General features: G+C 40.5%; 1 protein-coding gene across 1 annotated transcript in view; it reads left to right on the top strand.

Moving 5' to 3' along the window:
- MREG (melanoregulin) overlaps positions 1-14,095 on the top strand; it is a 76,005-nt gene extending 61,910 nt beyond the window's left edge. Inside the window, exons 3-5 of the mRNA XM_023217279.1 lie at positions 10,908-10,998; positions 12,603-12,766; positions 13,334-14,095. Coding sequence (XP_023073047.1) covers positions 10,908-10,998; positions 12,603-12,766; positions 13,334-13,468 — 390 coding nt within the window. The 3' untranslated portion in view covers positions 13,469-14,095. The remainder of the gene's footprint in view (positions 1-10,907; positions 10,999-12,602; positions 12,767-13,333) is intronic.
- The last annotated feature ends 611 nt before the right edge of the window (positions 14,096-14,706 follow it).

The following is a 14,706-nucleotide window of genomic DNA, read 5'->3' as shown; positions in this document are numbered from 1 at the left end:
GGGAGCTGTGGCTGCTTGCATCAGTGCAGCCAGCTGTCCTATGAAGAAAAGTGAGCTTGTTTCTTGCAGAATCCTTTTTCTCTTGGGTTTGGCAAATGCCGTCAAGCATTTGGATGTTTGTTAAAATGTGCAGCTGATTAACTCTGGGAGGAAGAGGCCCATCATGTGAGTGAGTGAAACTGGTTTGCTGCACGAACTCTGAAGAGGACTTGGCTGGGTTCTGAATCAGGAGTTCTCCTAACACTGTAATCTCACAGGCCTGGGGGAAGAAGGGTGCATGCTGTCCAGGGAGGTTTCCAAGGAGAGGCTTTCTTTTGAGATAAGAGCTGGGGGAAGGAAGTGGGAAGAGCAGAGGAAGCACCTTAGGTAAGTCTTCCCGGGGGTTTCTCAGTCTGGAAGCCTGAAACCTCATATCAGAAAAGTATCAGGGAGTCTCACAGCGCCCCCCTGCTGCAATCACAGCTCAGTCCCAAATATTTACCTTCTCTCCTCGGTGCGGCTCCTGCCCGCTTCCTCTCTTTCTTCCTCTTGAGGGGAATGATTTGCCTTCATCAAACTCCTTGAGAGATGAAGTGGAGACAAAGTGGAGAGGAGGGTGTAGGGGAGGGAGGGATGGGAAAAGTAGGAGGGGCTGGAGGGTCCTGCCACTGGCTCTGAGGAGGAAGAGGAGCGCTGAGGTCCTCAGAGGAAGCACCAGGGCGCTGTGTCCCGTGAATCCACCCTTCAGAAAAAGATCGTCCCTGGGTTTGGCAGCATCCTTTGCTGGATGCGGAGAATCTCTGCCTCTAGAAAAGTTCTGTTTCTCCCCAGATTTCAGTCGTGTTTTCCTAGTTTCTCCTCAGGCGTAACTGAGGAGGCGTGGCTTCAGGTTGATCTTTTCTCAAATCAGTTGTTTTTTCTCTATTTTTTCTACTTCGTTTTCTTCCTTCCTCCCTTGCCCACCCTCTCCCGTCCTGTTCGAAGAGGCAGTGTGAACAGTGGCTCAATGTGTCGGCTGCACAACCAGACTGTCTGGGTTTCATATCCCAGCTTTTCACTTACCTGCTGTGTGCGCTTGGGGAAGTTACTTCAGTCTCAGTTTCCTCATCTTAAGATGGATTATAAGGGTATCCGTCTCATAGGGTAACATAGCCCTCCCCAACTGGAACACTGAAGTATAATTTTTAGACTTTATATAGAAACACACTATATGCTTTTTAGTCCATGTATAGTGACTCACGCCTATAATCCCAACAATTTGGGAGGCCAAGGCCTCCGGGAGGATCACTTGAGCCCAGGAGTTTGAGACTAGCCTGGGTAACATAGTGAGACCTCATCTCTACAAAAGCTGGGTGTGGTGTGGTGGGTGGTAGCTGGGTGTGGTGGCTGGGTGTGGTGATGCACACCTGTAGTCCCAACAACTCGGGAGCCTGAGGCAGGAGGATTGCTTGAGCTTGGGAGGTCAAGGCTGCAGTGAGCAGTGATCATGCATGCCACTGCACTCCAGCCTGGGCAACAGAGTGAGACACTAGCCCAAAAACAACAACAAGCAACACCAAAAGAAATGAAATGTACTATAAAATTTTTAATTTCTAGAAATTTAATTTCTACAGGCTATTTTAATATAACATGTTATTTCCTGTATTGCCTGACAAAACCCAAAAAGGATTTAAAGGCATCTGCAAAAAAGGGCAGATAGATGATTGATAGATTAGATAGGTTGGTAGGTAGGTAGGAAGGTAGATAGATAGATAGATAGATAGATAGATAGATAGATGCAATATTTACAGAGTATTTACTATTTCCTAGGCACTACTCTAATCTCTTAAACTCATTAATCCTCATGAATGCCACATTTTGGGTAGATTGTAATGTTTGTTTTATCTAAGCCCTCTGCCTTTCTTTCACATGAACTGCTGTGTAGGCAGTTCTGCTGCTTTGGCTGTGTTGATTTTTTCAACCTAAAAATAGAGTGTATTTTTATTTATTTCTAATAAATTTTGGTCTTTAGATTGTGCCTCACAGGCTTTATTTGTTATACGTTTGACATTATAATTCCATGTACTAGTAATAATCCTTTCTACTTTTGTGATCTTTGACTTCATCGAGTCACTGATAAAAATCAGCTCCAAAATTGAGCCCCACGGTGCATTACTGGAGACCTTTCCCCAGACTGACATCAACAGTTCTGTGTACTCTTTAGTAGTGGCAGAACTACCCTAGTCTGCATCATCTGTTTAACATTTCTCTGTGAAAGGCAAACATGAGAGGATTTCTTAGATGCTGGTGGCAATCCAGATCCCCATCGTGTATTATATGTCTTTCTCCACCTTATCTGATATTTCCCACTACCTACAAAACGAGAGAAGACTAAACTGGAGAAGCAGTCAATATGATCCCTCTTCGTTTTAAGTGGAAGCAGCATAAGATGATGTCAATGGGTGAAAACTGGAAAAGACAACAGTCATCGTATTCAAAGAATTCATTTTACCAAGAAGTTGCCACTTTCAAGTAAAAGTATTTAACAACTCTAATTTTTAATCTGTGATTTAGATGTATTTAATTTTTGTAAAGCAGTGTTGTCATCATCCCAGCAGTGTGGCATATTCTTTTAGTGTGTGGTTTGAGTTGAAATGAAAATTCCCGAAGGGTTGTGTATAGTGCATGAATCCATGTGGAAACTTAATACTTTTCAACGGTGATATTGGAAAGAATGACTAGGAAGCAAAAAAATCTTAAGGAATGTTCAAGTTTTAAGACACATGTAGGAAAATATTTTTCTGTCTATACCAAATGGTAAAAAAGTCAAAGAAAGAGCCCAAATCTTACATTTTCGTAAAGACTGATTACTAAAACATATTATAAAGTGAAAAGTGCAAGGTATAATATGCTACTATTTATGGGGAAAATGCTGCTAAAATTGGTAACATTAATTACCTGCAGAGAGAATACTAGTGACTGGGGGACAGAGCCTTTAGTACTTTTTTAATCATATAAATAATGAGTGTGGCCAGGAGAGGTGGCTCACGCCTGTAATCCCAGCACTTGGGGAGGCCAAGGTGGGTGGATCACCTGAGGTCAGGAGTTCGAGACCAGCCTGACTAACATGGTGAAACCTCATCTCTACTAAAAATACAAAATTAGCTGGGCATTGTGGTGCATGCCTATAATCCCAGCTACTCGGGAGGCTGAGGCAGAATTGCTTGAACCTAGGAGGCAGAGGTTACAGTGAGCTGAGATCGTGCCATTGCACCCCAGCCTGGGCAACAAGAGCGAAACTCCTTCTCTAAAAAAATAAAATAAAACAATTGAATGCATAAGAAAAAAGAAGCAGGATTTGAGGACACAACAATAGTCATTCTTTTCTGTTTTTTTCTTTTTTATAGGGTCTGTGGGCTTTGGAATTCGATGCATTTAGATTTGAGTTCTGGCTTAGCTGCTGTTTGCAGTTGGGCATGGGGCAAATTACCTAACTTCACCAGAGTGTCATCTATAACATTTTGAGTGATACTCTTCTGGTTGTTCTGTGTGTGTGTGTGTGTGTGTGTGTGTGTGTGTGTGTGTGCGTGTGCATGGATCAAATACAATAAGGATCATTTTAGCCTGAGTTTGAACATCTTCCTCTGAAGATGGTTTTTCACCATCCAAGAAAGACAAAAGACAAAGTCATCTTAATGGTTGGTCTTCAGATGGTGAATAGATTTTAGCTCCAAGTTTTTAATCAAACGTGAACTTTGAACTGGTCATTACATCCAGCCAGAAGGATTCAGCCTGTCTTCATAAGAGAGTTGAACGGTTAAGTCAATCATAGTTAGACCCTTCTCGCTTGAATCTTCAGAAGAAATTAGCCAATTAGATATAAGCCACCTCTTTCCTTTGTTATAGCAACATCTCATGAGAGTCAGAGGCTTTGCTCTGCTGGACAGAATTCAGGGGAGGTACCATAAAGTAAGCCCTGGCTACAGACAAGGGCTGCTGTTATATCTGTGTCATTGCCTAAGACACTTTTGGGACAGAAAGATGGAGATCTAGGCAGAGCCATTAACACTTCATCCTCTGTAAGCCCTATATATTCCCAGCTAGATAAATCCATGCACTGAACATTTTTCCTGAGGGCGAGGGTGGCAAAATATGAAACTAACACTTTGTGTGGTATCTATATTGTCCTTTATATACTCAATGAGTGGGCTTTGCAACATGAATCTTTCCAATGCAAGGGCTAGAAAAAGAACTCCAGTTGTCTAAACCCAAATGGATTGGCTAAGATAACAGAGAGTTCCTGAAGTAGGTCTGACTTCAGACGAGAATTGACCCGGAGGCTCAGAATATCCATAGGCTCTATATCTCTGTGGTTGTTTCAACTTTGTTCTCTTGAGTGTTACTTCTTGTTTAATCTGGCTCTTCTCAGGCTAATCAAAGTGATGAGAGCATTTCCTGATTTTGCAGCTTCATATCACATTATGCAGGAGAGAGAAAACACCATTCCTGATTGCTCCAGAAGCTTCATGGATTTCACGGCCTCTCTTTTGGCTTGAGTTGGGTTATGTGCCCATCCCTGAACCAATAGGTTGTGCCAGTTGGCTTAGGTCATTGGATTGCAAACCTGGAATCCCTTCAAGGGATTCTGATGTCATTGGTCTGGGAAGTGAATCCCATCCATGGTTATTTTAAAACACTCCTTGGATGATTCTAATATACAGCCAAAATGAGTTTATTGGCATAAGCCAATCAGTGTCTGCTCTGATAGCTAAGACTACAACTGTTCTGCAAGGGAAAGTCTCAGTGTACTTAATAGATTGATGGGAGAAGGGGATAACAGATGTTGGCAAAGAAAACATCATATTACTTGTGGCAAATATATTAGCTGCCCTGGTGTTCATGCCCTTTATTTCTTCCTTGCCATCAGAACCCAGTTTTTGTTTGGGGCAGCAAGGTGCCAACCTTAGGTGATGAATTGTGGTTGTCCAAAGTGCTATTAATAATCTGCTTCCTCACTTTTCCAGCCTCCCTTGCAATGAGATAGGGGAGAGAGAGAGAGAGACAGAGAGAGATAAGGAGAGAGAGAAAGAGAGAGAGTGCACGTGTGCACAGAGGAAAAGCTAAGTTACTCTTTGTTCATAGAGGGAGTACAAGGAAGTTTAAAGTTAACACACGAGAAAATTGGAAGTATAAGCCTATTCTTGGAGTTATGGAAGTAGCTATCAGAAAAAGGAGAAGAAGAAACGTTGAACAGTAGCTATCTCTGAGGAATTAGACTGGAAGAAGAGGATTAAATGAAAAATGAAAACCTTTAGTTTTCATTTTGTATCTTTCTGTTCTCTTTATTATTTTATTTCTATGTGATTATATAATTTTTATAATTAAAAATGAATTGATCTCTTTTGAAGATGTTCCTAAGAGTTTAAGGTGATTTAAAATGTATATATTATTGTTAGAGTATATTTCTTTAAGTGTGTAAGTCACCTTTTTATAAGAAATAAAAAGTACTTTTAAACTATCCCATTTGTCTACAATCAATAATATAGATGAGAATCAAATGTTGTGTTTTAAAATATTTAATTGACAAGTGAAAATTATATATATTCAAGATATACAACATGATGCTTTGATATGCATATACATTGTGTGGTGATTGCCACAGTCAAATTAATTACCACATCCATTACCACTCATAACTACCATCAGTGTGTGCCCGCGTGTGTGCATGCAGTAAGGACACTTAAAATCATCTTGAATTCCAAGTAAACAATATAGTATTATTAACCATAGTCACCATATATATACCATGGGGATGTATATCTGTACCCCCGTGTTCATTGCAGCATGATTCACAATAGCCAAGATATGGAAACAACTTAAGTGTTCCTGGATGAATGAATGGATAAAGATAATTTATTAAATATATTGCAATGGAATACTATTCAGCCTTAACAAAGAAGGAAATCCTGCCACTTGTGATAACATGGATGGACCTAGAGGTCGTTGTGCTAAGTGAAATAAGCCAAGTGCAGAAAGACAATTACTGCATGATCTCACTTATATGTGGAACCTAAAAAAGTCAAACCCGTAGAAACATAGAATAGTCATTGCTGGGGAATAAAGGGTAGGGGAAATGGGAAGATGCTGGTCAAAGAATCAAATGTTGTTTTAGTTTTATGCATGAGAAAGTGATCTGAGGAGCTTAAATTAGGACTCAAGGTCAAGGTCAGCTCCTGGGGATCGAAAGCTGGAGGAGAATTAGCCATTGATGGTGGCAGGACATTGAGTTCTTTCTGCCTTTCATCTTGTTGCCTCAACCTTCTTATCTAGCAACCCTAATCTGATTTGGCCAACAACTGATGAGGAAAAAACCCCCAAGAATTCAGCTATAAACATCTTCAATTATTGATTTTCAATTATGTTTTTCAGTTTGACTTGTTCTCAGGTATCTTATGAAATTAGCTCAGTATGTTTTCTTTTGCTACACCTTTGCTAATTTACCCATTGTTAAAGTTCAGGGCCACCGCATCACATTGACCAGAATACATTATTTCAGAAATTAAGGAGAAACAAATAATATTATTTTAGAAAATAAGACTTTAGCTTCTGATGTCTGGTAGAATTGCATTGAAGTCACTTGGGAAGAATATGTAATGGACCTTTAACTGTTATTTTCAAATTATTTGTTTCAAACTTAAAAAAATAAATCATTACTATTTAAAAATTGGAGAGGGACATCAGAAGACTTACTCTAACGCCAGGGAGTAGGGGAGTTAGTTTCTTTAGTTTTGGAGAGACGTAATTGGATAAAATTTTTTACATCACTATTTTTCATTTGCTGCATTTCGATCTGTATTAGCTTGTTCTCACACTGCTATAAAAAACCACCTGAGACTGGGTAATTTATGAAGAAAAGAGGTTTAACTGACTCACAGTTCCACAGGCTATACAGGAAGCATGGCTGGGAGGCCTCAGGAAACTTACACTCATAGCAGAAGGGCGAAGGGGAAGCAAGCACCTTCTTCACACGGTGGCAGGAGAGAGAGAGAGAGAGAGAGAGAGAGAGAGAGAGAGAGAGAGAGAGAGAGAGAAGTGGGAAGTGCTACACGCTTTCAAACAACCAGATCTTGTGAAAACTCTTATCACGAGACAGCACCAAGGGGATGGTGCTAAACCATTAGAAACCATCTCCATGATCCAGTCACTTCCCACCAGGCCCCTCCTTCAACACGTGGGGATTACAATTCAACATGAGATTTGGTTGGGGACACAGAGCCAAACCATATCAAGATCCAATTCTTTAGAGTCACATGTTTAAGAGGAATCCAGATTCTCCTCTTACCAATTATTTAATCAAGTGCCTATTCTTAGTTAAAACCCTACCAATGCTTCTACTGGTTTTAGAGCTTTAAATTTTGCGTAAAATTTCCAGATACTTTCATGTATGATTATTCATGACTATCCTGTCAAAAGAAGACAATAATAATATGGAAGTATGACATCCATATTTTCATTCCACTAATTTTAACAAGCACCTGTCATGTGCAAGCTGTCCCCAAACCATGGTAGGGGAAGGTGGGATCCAAAGATGCATCAACTATGGATTCATCCTTAGCAAATCTTTAATCTCATATTGATTACTAGTTATGTGTTGCTTCCCCATAAAATGTTTTATCAGAATAACAGGCACTGAAACTGAATGAATTCATATAACATTCATTGTGGATATTTAGGAATAGCAAAATGACTAATAGGTGGACAGCAGGAAGGGAAGGATGTTTTAGAAGTCCAAAGCCTGGATGATCCAATGATGAATGGGTCTCTGAAAAACGGAGATTTGGCTGCACTTAGAACAAGGCCTACAAGGCCTAAGACATCAGCCTATGGAGCTAAAAGAAAAATTGGTAGAGACCTCTAATTGCAAGTTGGCGAAGCCACCTAGTGGTTCGTTTCACAAGTTAAAGTTGTGTGAACATATGAGGCAACTCATCCATGGATTGAGTGGGTCTCTAATCAAGTGTGACTAAGAATCGGGTCACTTTTCATGAATTTCAGAAAGCAGGGTCATTTTCATTGAGAATAAGCACAGTGTAATTCTGCCTAATATTTCGTTTATTTTACTGCCATCTTTTTATCTAAAAGGAGTTAAGGCAACTTACATGAAAGTATAGTGAGATAAGATAAACTAGAATAAGACAGGAAAGAAAGAGGAAAATATGAATAAAGACATAAAAAGTAGCCAGAAATTGAAGTAATTCAAAAATGCTTGTGAAATCCTGTATATATATATATATTTCATGAAAGGACTTGAAATTTTCAGGCACAAATGGAAACGGATCAGTTATAAAATTTACAGCATCCAGAAAGATGAAATAATCTTTAGGAAAGATAAAACCATCTGATACTTAGAGCAGATAAATTTTTCTTCTGGAGGTCCTCACAAACTGCATACTGCATAACGTAATGTATCATGTCTTCCATGCTCATAGTAGAAATAATTCTGAGTCCTAGAGGAATTTTTTTTTTTTTTTTTTTTTTTGAGACAGAGTTTTGCTCTGTTTTCCAGGCTGGAGTGCAGTGGCACAATCTCAGCTCACTGCAACCTCTGCCTCCCAGGTTCAAGCAATTCTCCTGCCTCAGCCTCCCAAGTAGCTGGGACCACAGGCACACACCACCACACCCGGCAAATTTTTTGTATTTTTAGTAGAGGTGGGGTTTGACCATGCTGACCAAGCTGGTCTTGAACTCCTGACCTCAAGTGATCTGTCCGCGTCAGCCTCCCAAAGTGCTGGAATTATAGGTGTCAGTCACCACACCTGGCCTTCTGATTTTTTTTTTTTTTTTTCAGACAGAGTCTCACTCTCGCCCAGGCTGAAGTGCAGTGGTGTGATCTCGGCTCACTGCAACCTCTGCCTCATGAGTTGAAGCGATTCTCCTGCCTCGACCTCCTGAGTAGCTGGGATTACAGGTGTGCACCACCACCTCCAGCTGATTTTTGTATTATTATTATTATTATTATTATTATTATTATTTTTAGTAGAGACAGGGTTTTGCCATGTTTGCCAGGCTGGTATGGAACTCCTGACCTCAAGTGATCTGCTCACCTCTGTGTCCGAAAGTGCTGGGATTAAAGGCGTGAGCCAGCGCGCCTGACCTAGGATTGTTTCTTAATTGTGCTACACTGATTTGGAGGAGCATGTGGACCAACCTCCATTTTAAGGGCTTGTAGTAACTCATCTGATCCTCACAATAAGCCAATGAGGTAGGTAGTTTTATTATCCCCATATTGCAGATGAAGCAACTGAGGAACAGTGAGGTTAAGAACTCTGAAGTCAGGCTGTCAGTAAATAACAGAGCTGGGATTCAAACCCAGACACTCAGGCTCAGCACCCACAGTATTTTCCAATATGCTATACTGAGTGGCCAAGTAAGTATAATAAGGCCCATCCAATGAAGACAGCAGTACTTGAGTTTTTCCCCCTACAACTTATATAGTCTGTGGGGGATGAGATAGGTATGCTTTAACATGATACTAAAGATATGGCCAGGGTTGCATATTTCTTATATGACTTAGTTAACTTTGCCCTCTTCCAAGGTCACAGACTTTGTCTCAGACCCCAATCACCATGCACACGTGCACATGCACATTCAACATGTCTTTGGTAAAATACAAGAGGACCAGGCGAAAGTGTTCAAACTTGCCACTTCCTGACTTCTAGAAAATAGCTGAAAGCCCACGGCCTGCTGATGGCACATCCGCAGATTCAAGATCTAAAATGCAGTCATAACAAAACACAATTGGTTTTGCTACTTTTTTTTTTCAAAGTGGTATCTATAAACATTTGGGAAAGGCAGCTAAATTGGGTTTTCTTAACCAGTCATGAGTTGATTAGCAATCAACAAGGCAAGCCTTGAGCAGAACTTGGTAGAGAAATAATGGCATCATTGAAACATTTTCAGTTAGAGGAGTCAAAATATCATATAACTTGAGTCCTAAATTGAGCATTTAGAATGATGTTCTTTTGGGCTGTGCATTAGGATAGCTGTGTGGTTAATGTCTTTGCTAAGAAACAGTAAAAGGTATACTCTATAAAATGACTGCTCCATAGTGACAAGGCTCGTTAAAAACAAATTTCTTTGACATTTTAAAGGCACACTTATCTCAATAAAGATCCTAATGCTCCTAAAAGATTCAAGTTCTGTATTGGAACAACATGATGGCGTCCTATACATAGGACTGATAAAGAACTTTAATCAGTTCATAAAGTTGAATTTGTGACAGATTCATCCTATCAAAGGAATATAAGTAAAAAAGAATGTTGCTGAGATATGGTGAAGGAAACATTGCCCAGGAATCAAGAAACTTGGGATGTTCAGGTCTACTTTATTCTGACTACAAAAGGAGACATAGATTTTTGTGTGTGTCAGTTTCTTATGAACTTTGGAGCCAGACTTGGGTTCAAATATCTATTCTGATACCTATTAGCTGATGACATTGGATTAGCCAATGAAGCTCTTTGGGCCTCAGTTACTGTATCTATAAAATGGCTTTAATAATATATAGATTTTATTAGGTGCTCACTGTATGCAGATATTGTGCTTTCTGTATGCCATCAGTCTTTATAACATTCTTAAATGAAATATTTATCATTGTTGACTCCACTTTACAAGTGAGATCACTAAGTTGAGAGACTATGTAATGTGAAGAGTTTCAGTAAGATAATTTATGCAAGGTGCCATATCACCTGGTGCAGAGCAGATTCTCCAGCAGTGGAAGCTGATACTATTCCTATCAACTTTATCTCATCCGTCTCCTTCTCTTCTTTTAGGCATGCTTTGAAGATTGATAAAAGAGAAGAGCCATGTGTTTAAGCAACATGAAGTTTGGGAATGAGATAGAGGTTTAAGCCAAGGGGTATAAACAAAACTAAACTTTGATTTTCCTACAGGAGTGGCAGAAACTCAACTATGATATCCATACCCTGCGGCAGGTTCGAAGGGAAGTGAGAAACAGATGGAAGCGCATCTTAGAAGATTTAGGTAAGTCTGAAAGAGGGCCGGGCAGCGGTGGCTCAAGCCTGTAATCTCAGCACTTTGGGAGGCCGAGATGGGCGGATCACTAGGTCAGGAGATCGAGACCATCCTGGCTAACACGGTGAAACCCCATCTCTACTAAAAAATACAAAAAACTAGCCGGGGAAGGTGGCGGGTGCCTGTAGTCCCAGCTACTCGGGAGGCTGAGGCAGGAGAATGGCGTAAACCTGGAAGGCAGAGCTTGCAGTGAGCTGAGATCCGGCCACTGCACTCCAGCCTGGGCGACAGAGCCAGACTCCATCTCAAAAAAAAAAAAAAAGTCTGAAAGAGATTGTGAAATGGTAAAAATAACTAGTTGTGATCATATTCTTCAATTTCTCCACCATGGTTTTTATAAAAGGAATGTCAATAATTGACTGATTAAGGCTACCGTGTACTAATTATTTTCCCAATCTTGCTCTTATATCCTCATGCATAAATGCCTGATGTTTCTGTTGTCACCAGTCCATGTCTTCTGGAACACTCTGCCATGTGTTACTCCATCTGTCCCTAGTATAGGGTACACAGGCCAGTGCAGTCATATAGGCACTACCATTTTTTTTTTTTGGCATTGTACATTAATTTAATTAGATGTGGGTATTGGCCAATTAGTCATAGCTTTGTATGATGAAGCAGGTTGGGAGAAATATTGTTTGCAAGACAGACAGCAAAACTCAGTGTAGAATTTCAGAAGAAATATGGAAGAAAAGCTTCAGGGTTGGCAAAAATACTTGTGACATTAGGTTGGATACCTGCCCTCATCACTAATGGTTAATGATAACGATTTTTCTCAGTTGTCCCAGGATTGTGATGTAATAAATGTGATCCCCACATTATAAAATAATCCTGCTTCAGTGTTTAAAAAGTGAATTGATCAGTTCTGAAGTCCTTGATCCTTTTGCTTTGGAAGAGAACATGACATCTTGTCATCATCACTTTTCAAGTGTGGGGTGCCATGTGACCAGTCTCTGTTGCTTTGGTTGGCATGCAATGGGATGGGATGGGACCTCTGCCCTCTTTGCACATCCAGTATTGTTGTGAGCTAATAGCCATTTTTTTTTTTTTTAAACAATGTAAGTTACTCCAAGTAGGTTTAAGTCTTTGAGTTCTTTATACTTTTGGGTAAGTGATTTTTACCAGCTAATCGTATTACCGTGAGGAAAGAAATCTAGGTTTGGAGAAGGACAGCCTGGAGGGAACCACTTTGCAGGCTGGGAGGCAGGTAGGAATTCTGGGGACAGGGGAGAAGGTAAACAGTAGGAAGGACAGGAAAGAGGGCTTCAAACCAGAAACAAGGTGGCAAGCAGCTGGTGGATGAGTATCTGAGGCTCTGAGGGAAAAGTTAACAAAGAGAAAAAAAAAATACCAAAAGAATTGTAATTAAATATCCTGCCAATCACAGAGATCTGGGAGGCAGCACATGGAATGGTGCCTTTGGCTTCAGTTTTCTGATGCTTTATACTTGTACAGAATCCACATGGGTCTGCTTGTAATCTCCTGTGGGGACCGTATTGCGGGACACTCGTTAATCTGGGACCACTATACATGAGTGGTACATTTTTCTACCTTAGGTTTTCAAAAGGAAGCTGACTCTTTGTTGTCAGTGACTAAACTCAGCACCATCAGTGATTCGAAAAACACAAGGAAAGCTCGAGAGATGTTGTTAAAACTGGCTGAAGAAACCAATATTTTCCCAACAAGTTGGGAGCTCTCAGAGAGATATCTCTTTGTTGTGGTAAGTGGATGCTTTTTGTCATCTGCCCTAATTTTGCCTTAATTGTTTGCCTTTTAAAAACTGTTCACTATCCTACTTATTCCAACACCATCATCACTATCACATATGAGGTGGCAGATGCTGGCATTATATACTCTGATTCCCAGTGGCCTGCAGCATCAGAATCACCTAAAGAGCTTTAAAAGTTCAGATTTCCGTATCACACGTAGACCTACTGAGGCTTGGGTTCCAGCTCAAGAGTTTGTATTTTTTCAGTGGATTCTACTGTGTAGTCTGTTTTCTGAACCACTTGTAGGTCAAAGAGATGTGAGAAGTATTGTTTATACAACCTATAAGAGTAAAAAATAATCTGAAAGGATGTTACGGAGTGGGGAAATGTTTCTTGGATAACGTAAGTAAAGGATTAAGGTGTGTCTCTACATTTGTTAGGAAAAAATTAATAAACGTCTTACTTGCTCATTGTCATTTTCAGGGTGGGTTTTATTGTTGTTAGATTGATTTTTCCTATTGACATGTCTTGGTTCCTATCTTGCCAGCAGGTTTTTGGTTTGTTGTTCGTTTTTGCAGGACCGTCTCATTGCACTTGATGCTGCAGAAGAGTTCTTTAAGCTTGCTCGTCGAACTTACCCCAAGAAGCCTGGGGTTCCATGCCTGGCAGATGGCCAGAAAGAACTGCACTACCTTCCATTTCCAAGTCCCTAAAGGAGAGGCTCAGGGACAGAATGGGAATCCTTCCATGAGGACTCAGCAGTCAACCAAAGTTGGACAATTACATGTAGAAGAGAGTGAGCAAATAGAGAGTTTGCTTAGTGAAAAATGATAATGAATTCTACATAAATGCAAAGTCTTTAATCTGAGGACCCTGCCCCATGAATTGTGCAGGGTGCACTGAAACGCCTTGGTGATCTCACATTTAGGAAGAAAGTTACAGAGTTGGTCAGATGGATAGTTCATAATGGGTGGTTCCATTCCAAGACCCGATTGCCCCAGCTTTGGTTTTAGTTGTATCATAATCTCTGATCGTTAATCCTACTGACAGAGTGTACTATTTCAGTTAATAAAACAATGTGATTAATAGAGAGAGCTGTCATTGAGTCCCAAAATGGATTACCAATTTTAAAATAAGTATTATAAAATGTATACTAACCCCAAAATAATACTAGGTATGATGTGACCTCTCTGATTTGGTCACTTTGTAGAGCCTTGGAGGTGTCAGGGCATCGCTTTGAGTATCAGTTATGATTATTCAGAAGTATAGATGTATCAGATGACAGACATGACAAGGAGTGGCTGGGCGTGGTGGCTCACACCTGTAATCCCAGCACTTTGGGAGGCCAATGTGGGTGGATCATGAGGTCAGGAGTTCGAGACTAGCCTGACCAACATAATGAAACCCTGTCTCTACTAAAAATACAAAAATTAGCCACGTGTGATGGCACGCACTTTTAATCCCAGCTACCCAGGAGGCTGAGGCAGGAGAATCACTTGAACCCGGATGGTGAGGTTACAGTGAGCCAAGATTGCACTATTGCACTCCAGCCTGGGTGACAGAGTAAGACTCCATCTCAAAAAAAAAAAAAAAAAAGAAAAAAAAAGAAATGACAAGGAGTGCTGCTCAGAAGGGAGACCCAAATGGAGGTTCCTACAGCTGCATTTAAAGAGTTCTGTGTTCATGTGTGGTACATGCATTTTAAATTCCTAACATTATTGATACTTGGTTCTCTTATCTTTTTATATTGTCCATTTCTTTTTTTTTTTTTTTGAGATGGAGTCTCGCTCTGTCGCCCGGGCTGGAGTGCAGTGGTGGGATCTCAGCTCACTGCAAGCTCCGCCTCCCGGGTTCACGCCATTCTCCTGCCTCAGCCTCCTGAGTAGCTGGGACTACAGGCTCCCGCCACCTCTCCCGGCTAGTTTTTTGTATTTTTTAGTAGAGACAGGGT

The sequence above is a fragment of the Piliocolobus tephrosceles genome, chromosome 11 (assembly GCF_002776525.5).
Source record: "Piliocolobus tephrosceles isolate RC106 chromosome 11, ASM277652v3, whole genome shotgun sequence".
Taxonomy (NCBI): Eukaryota; Metazoa; Chordata; class Mammalia; order Primates; family Cercopithecidae; genus Piliocolobus; species Piliocolobus tephrosceles.
This window is presented reverse-complemented; position numbering and strand designations above follow the sequence as displayed.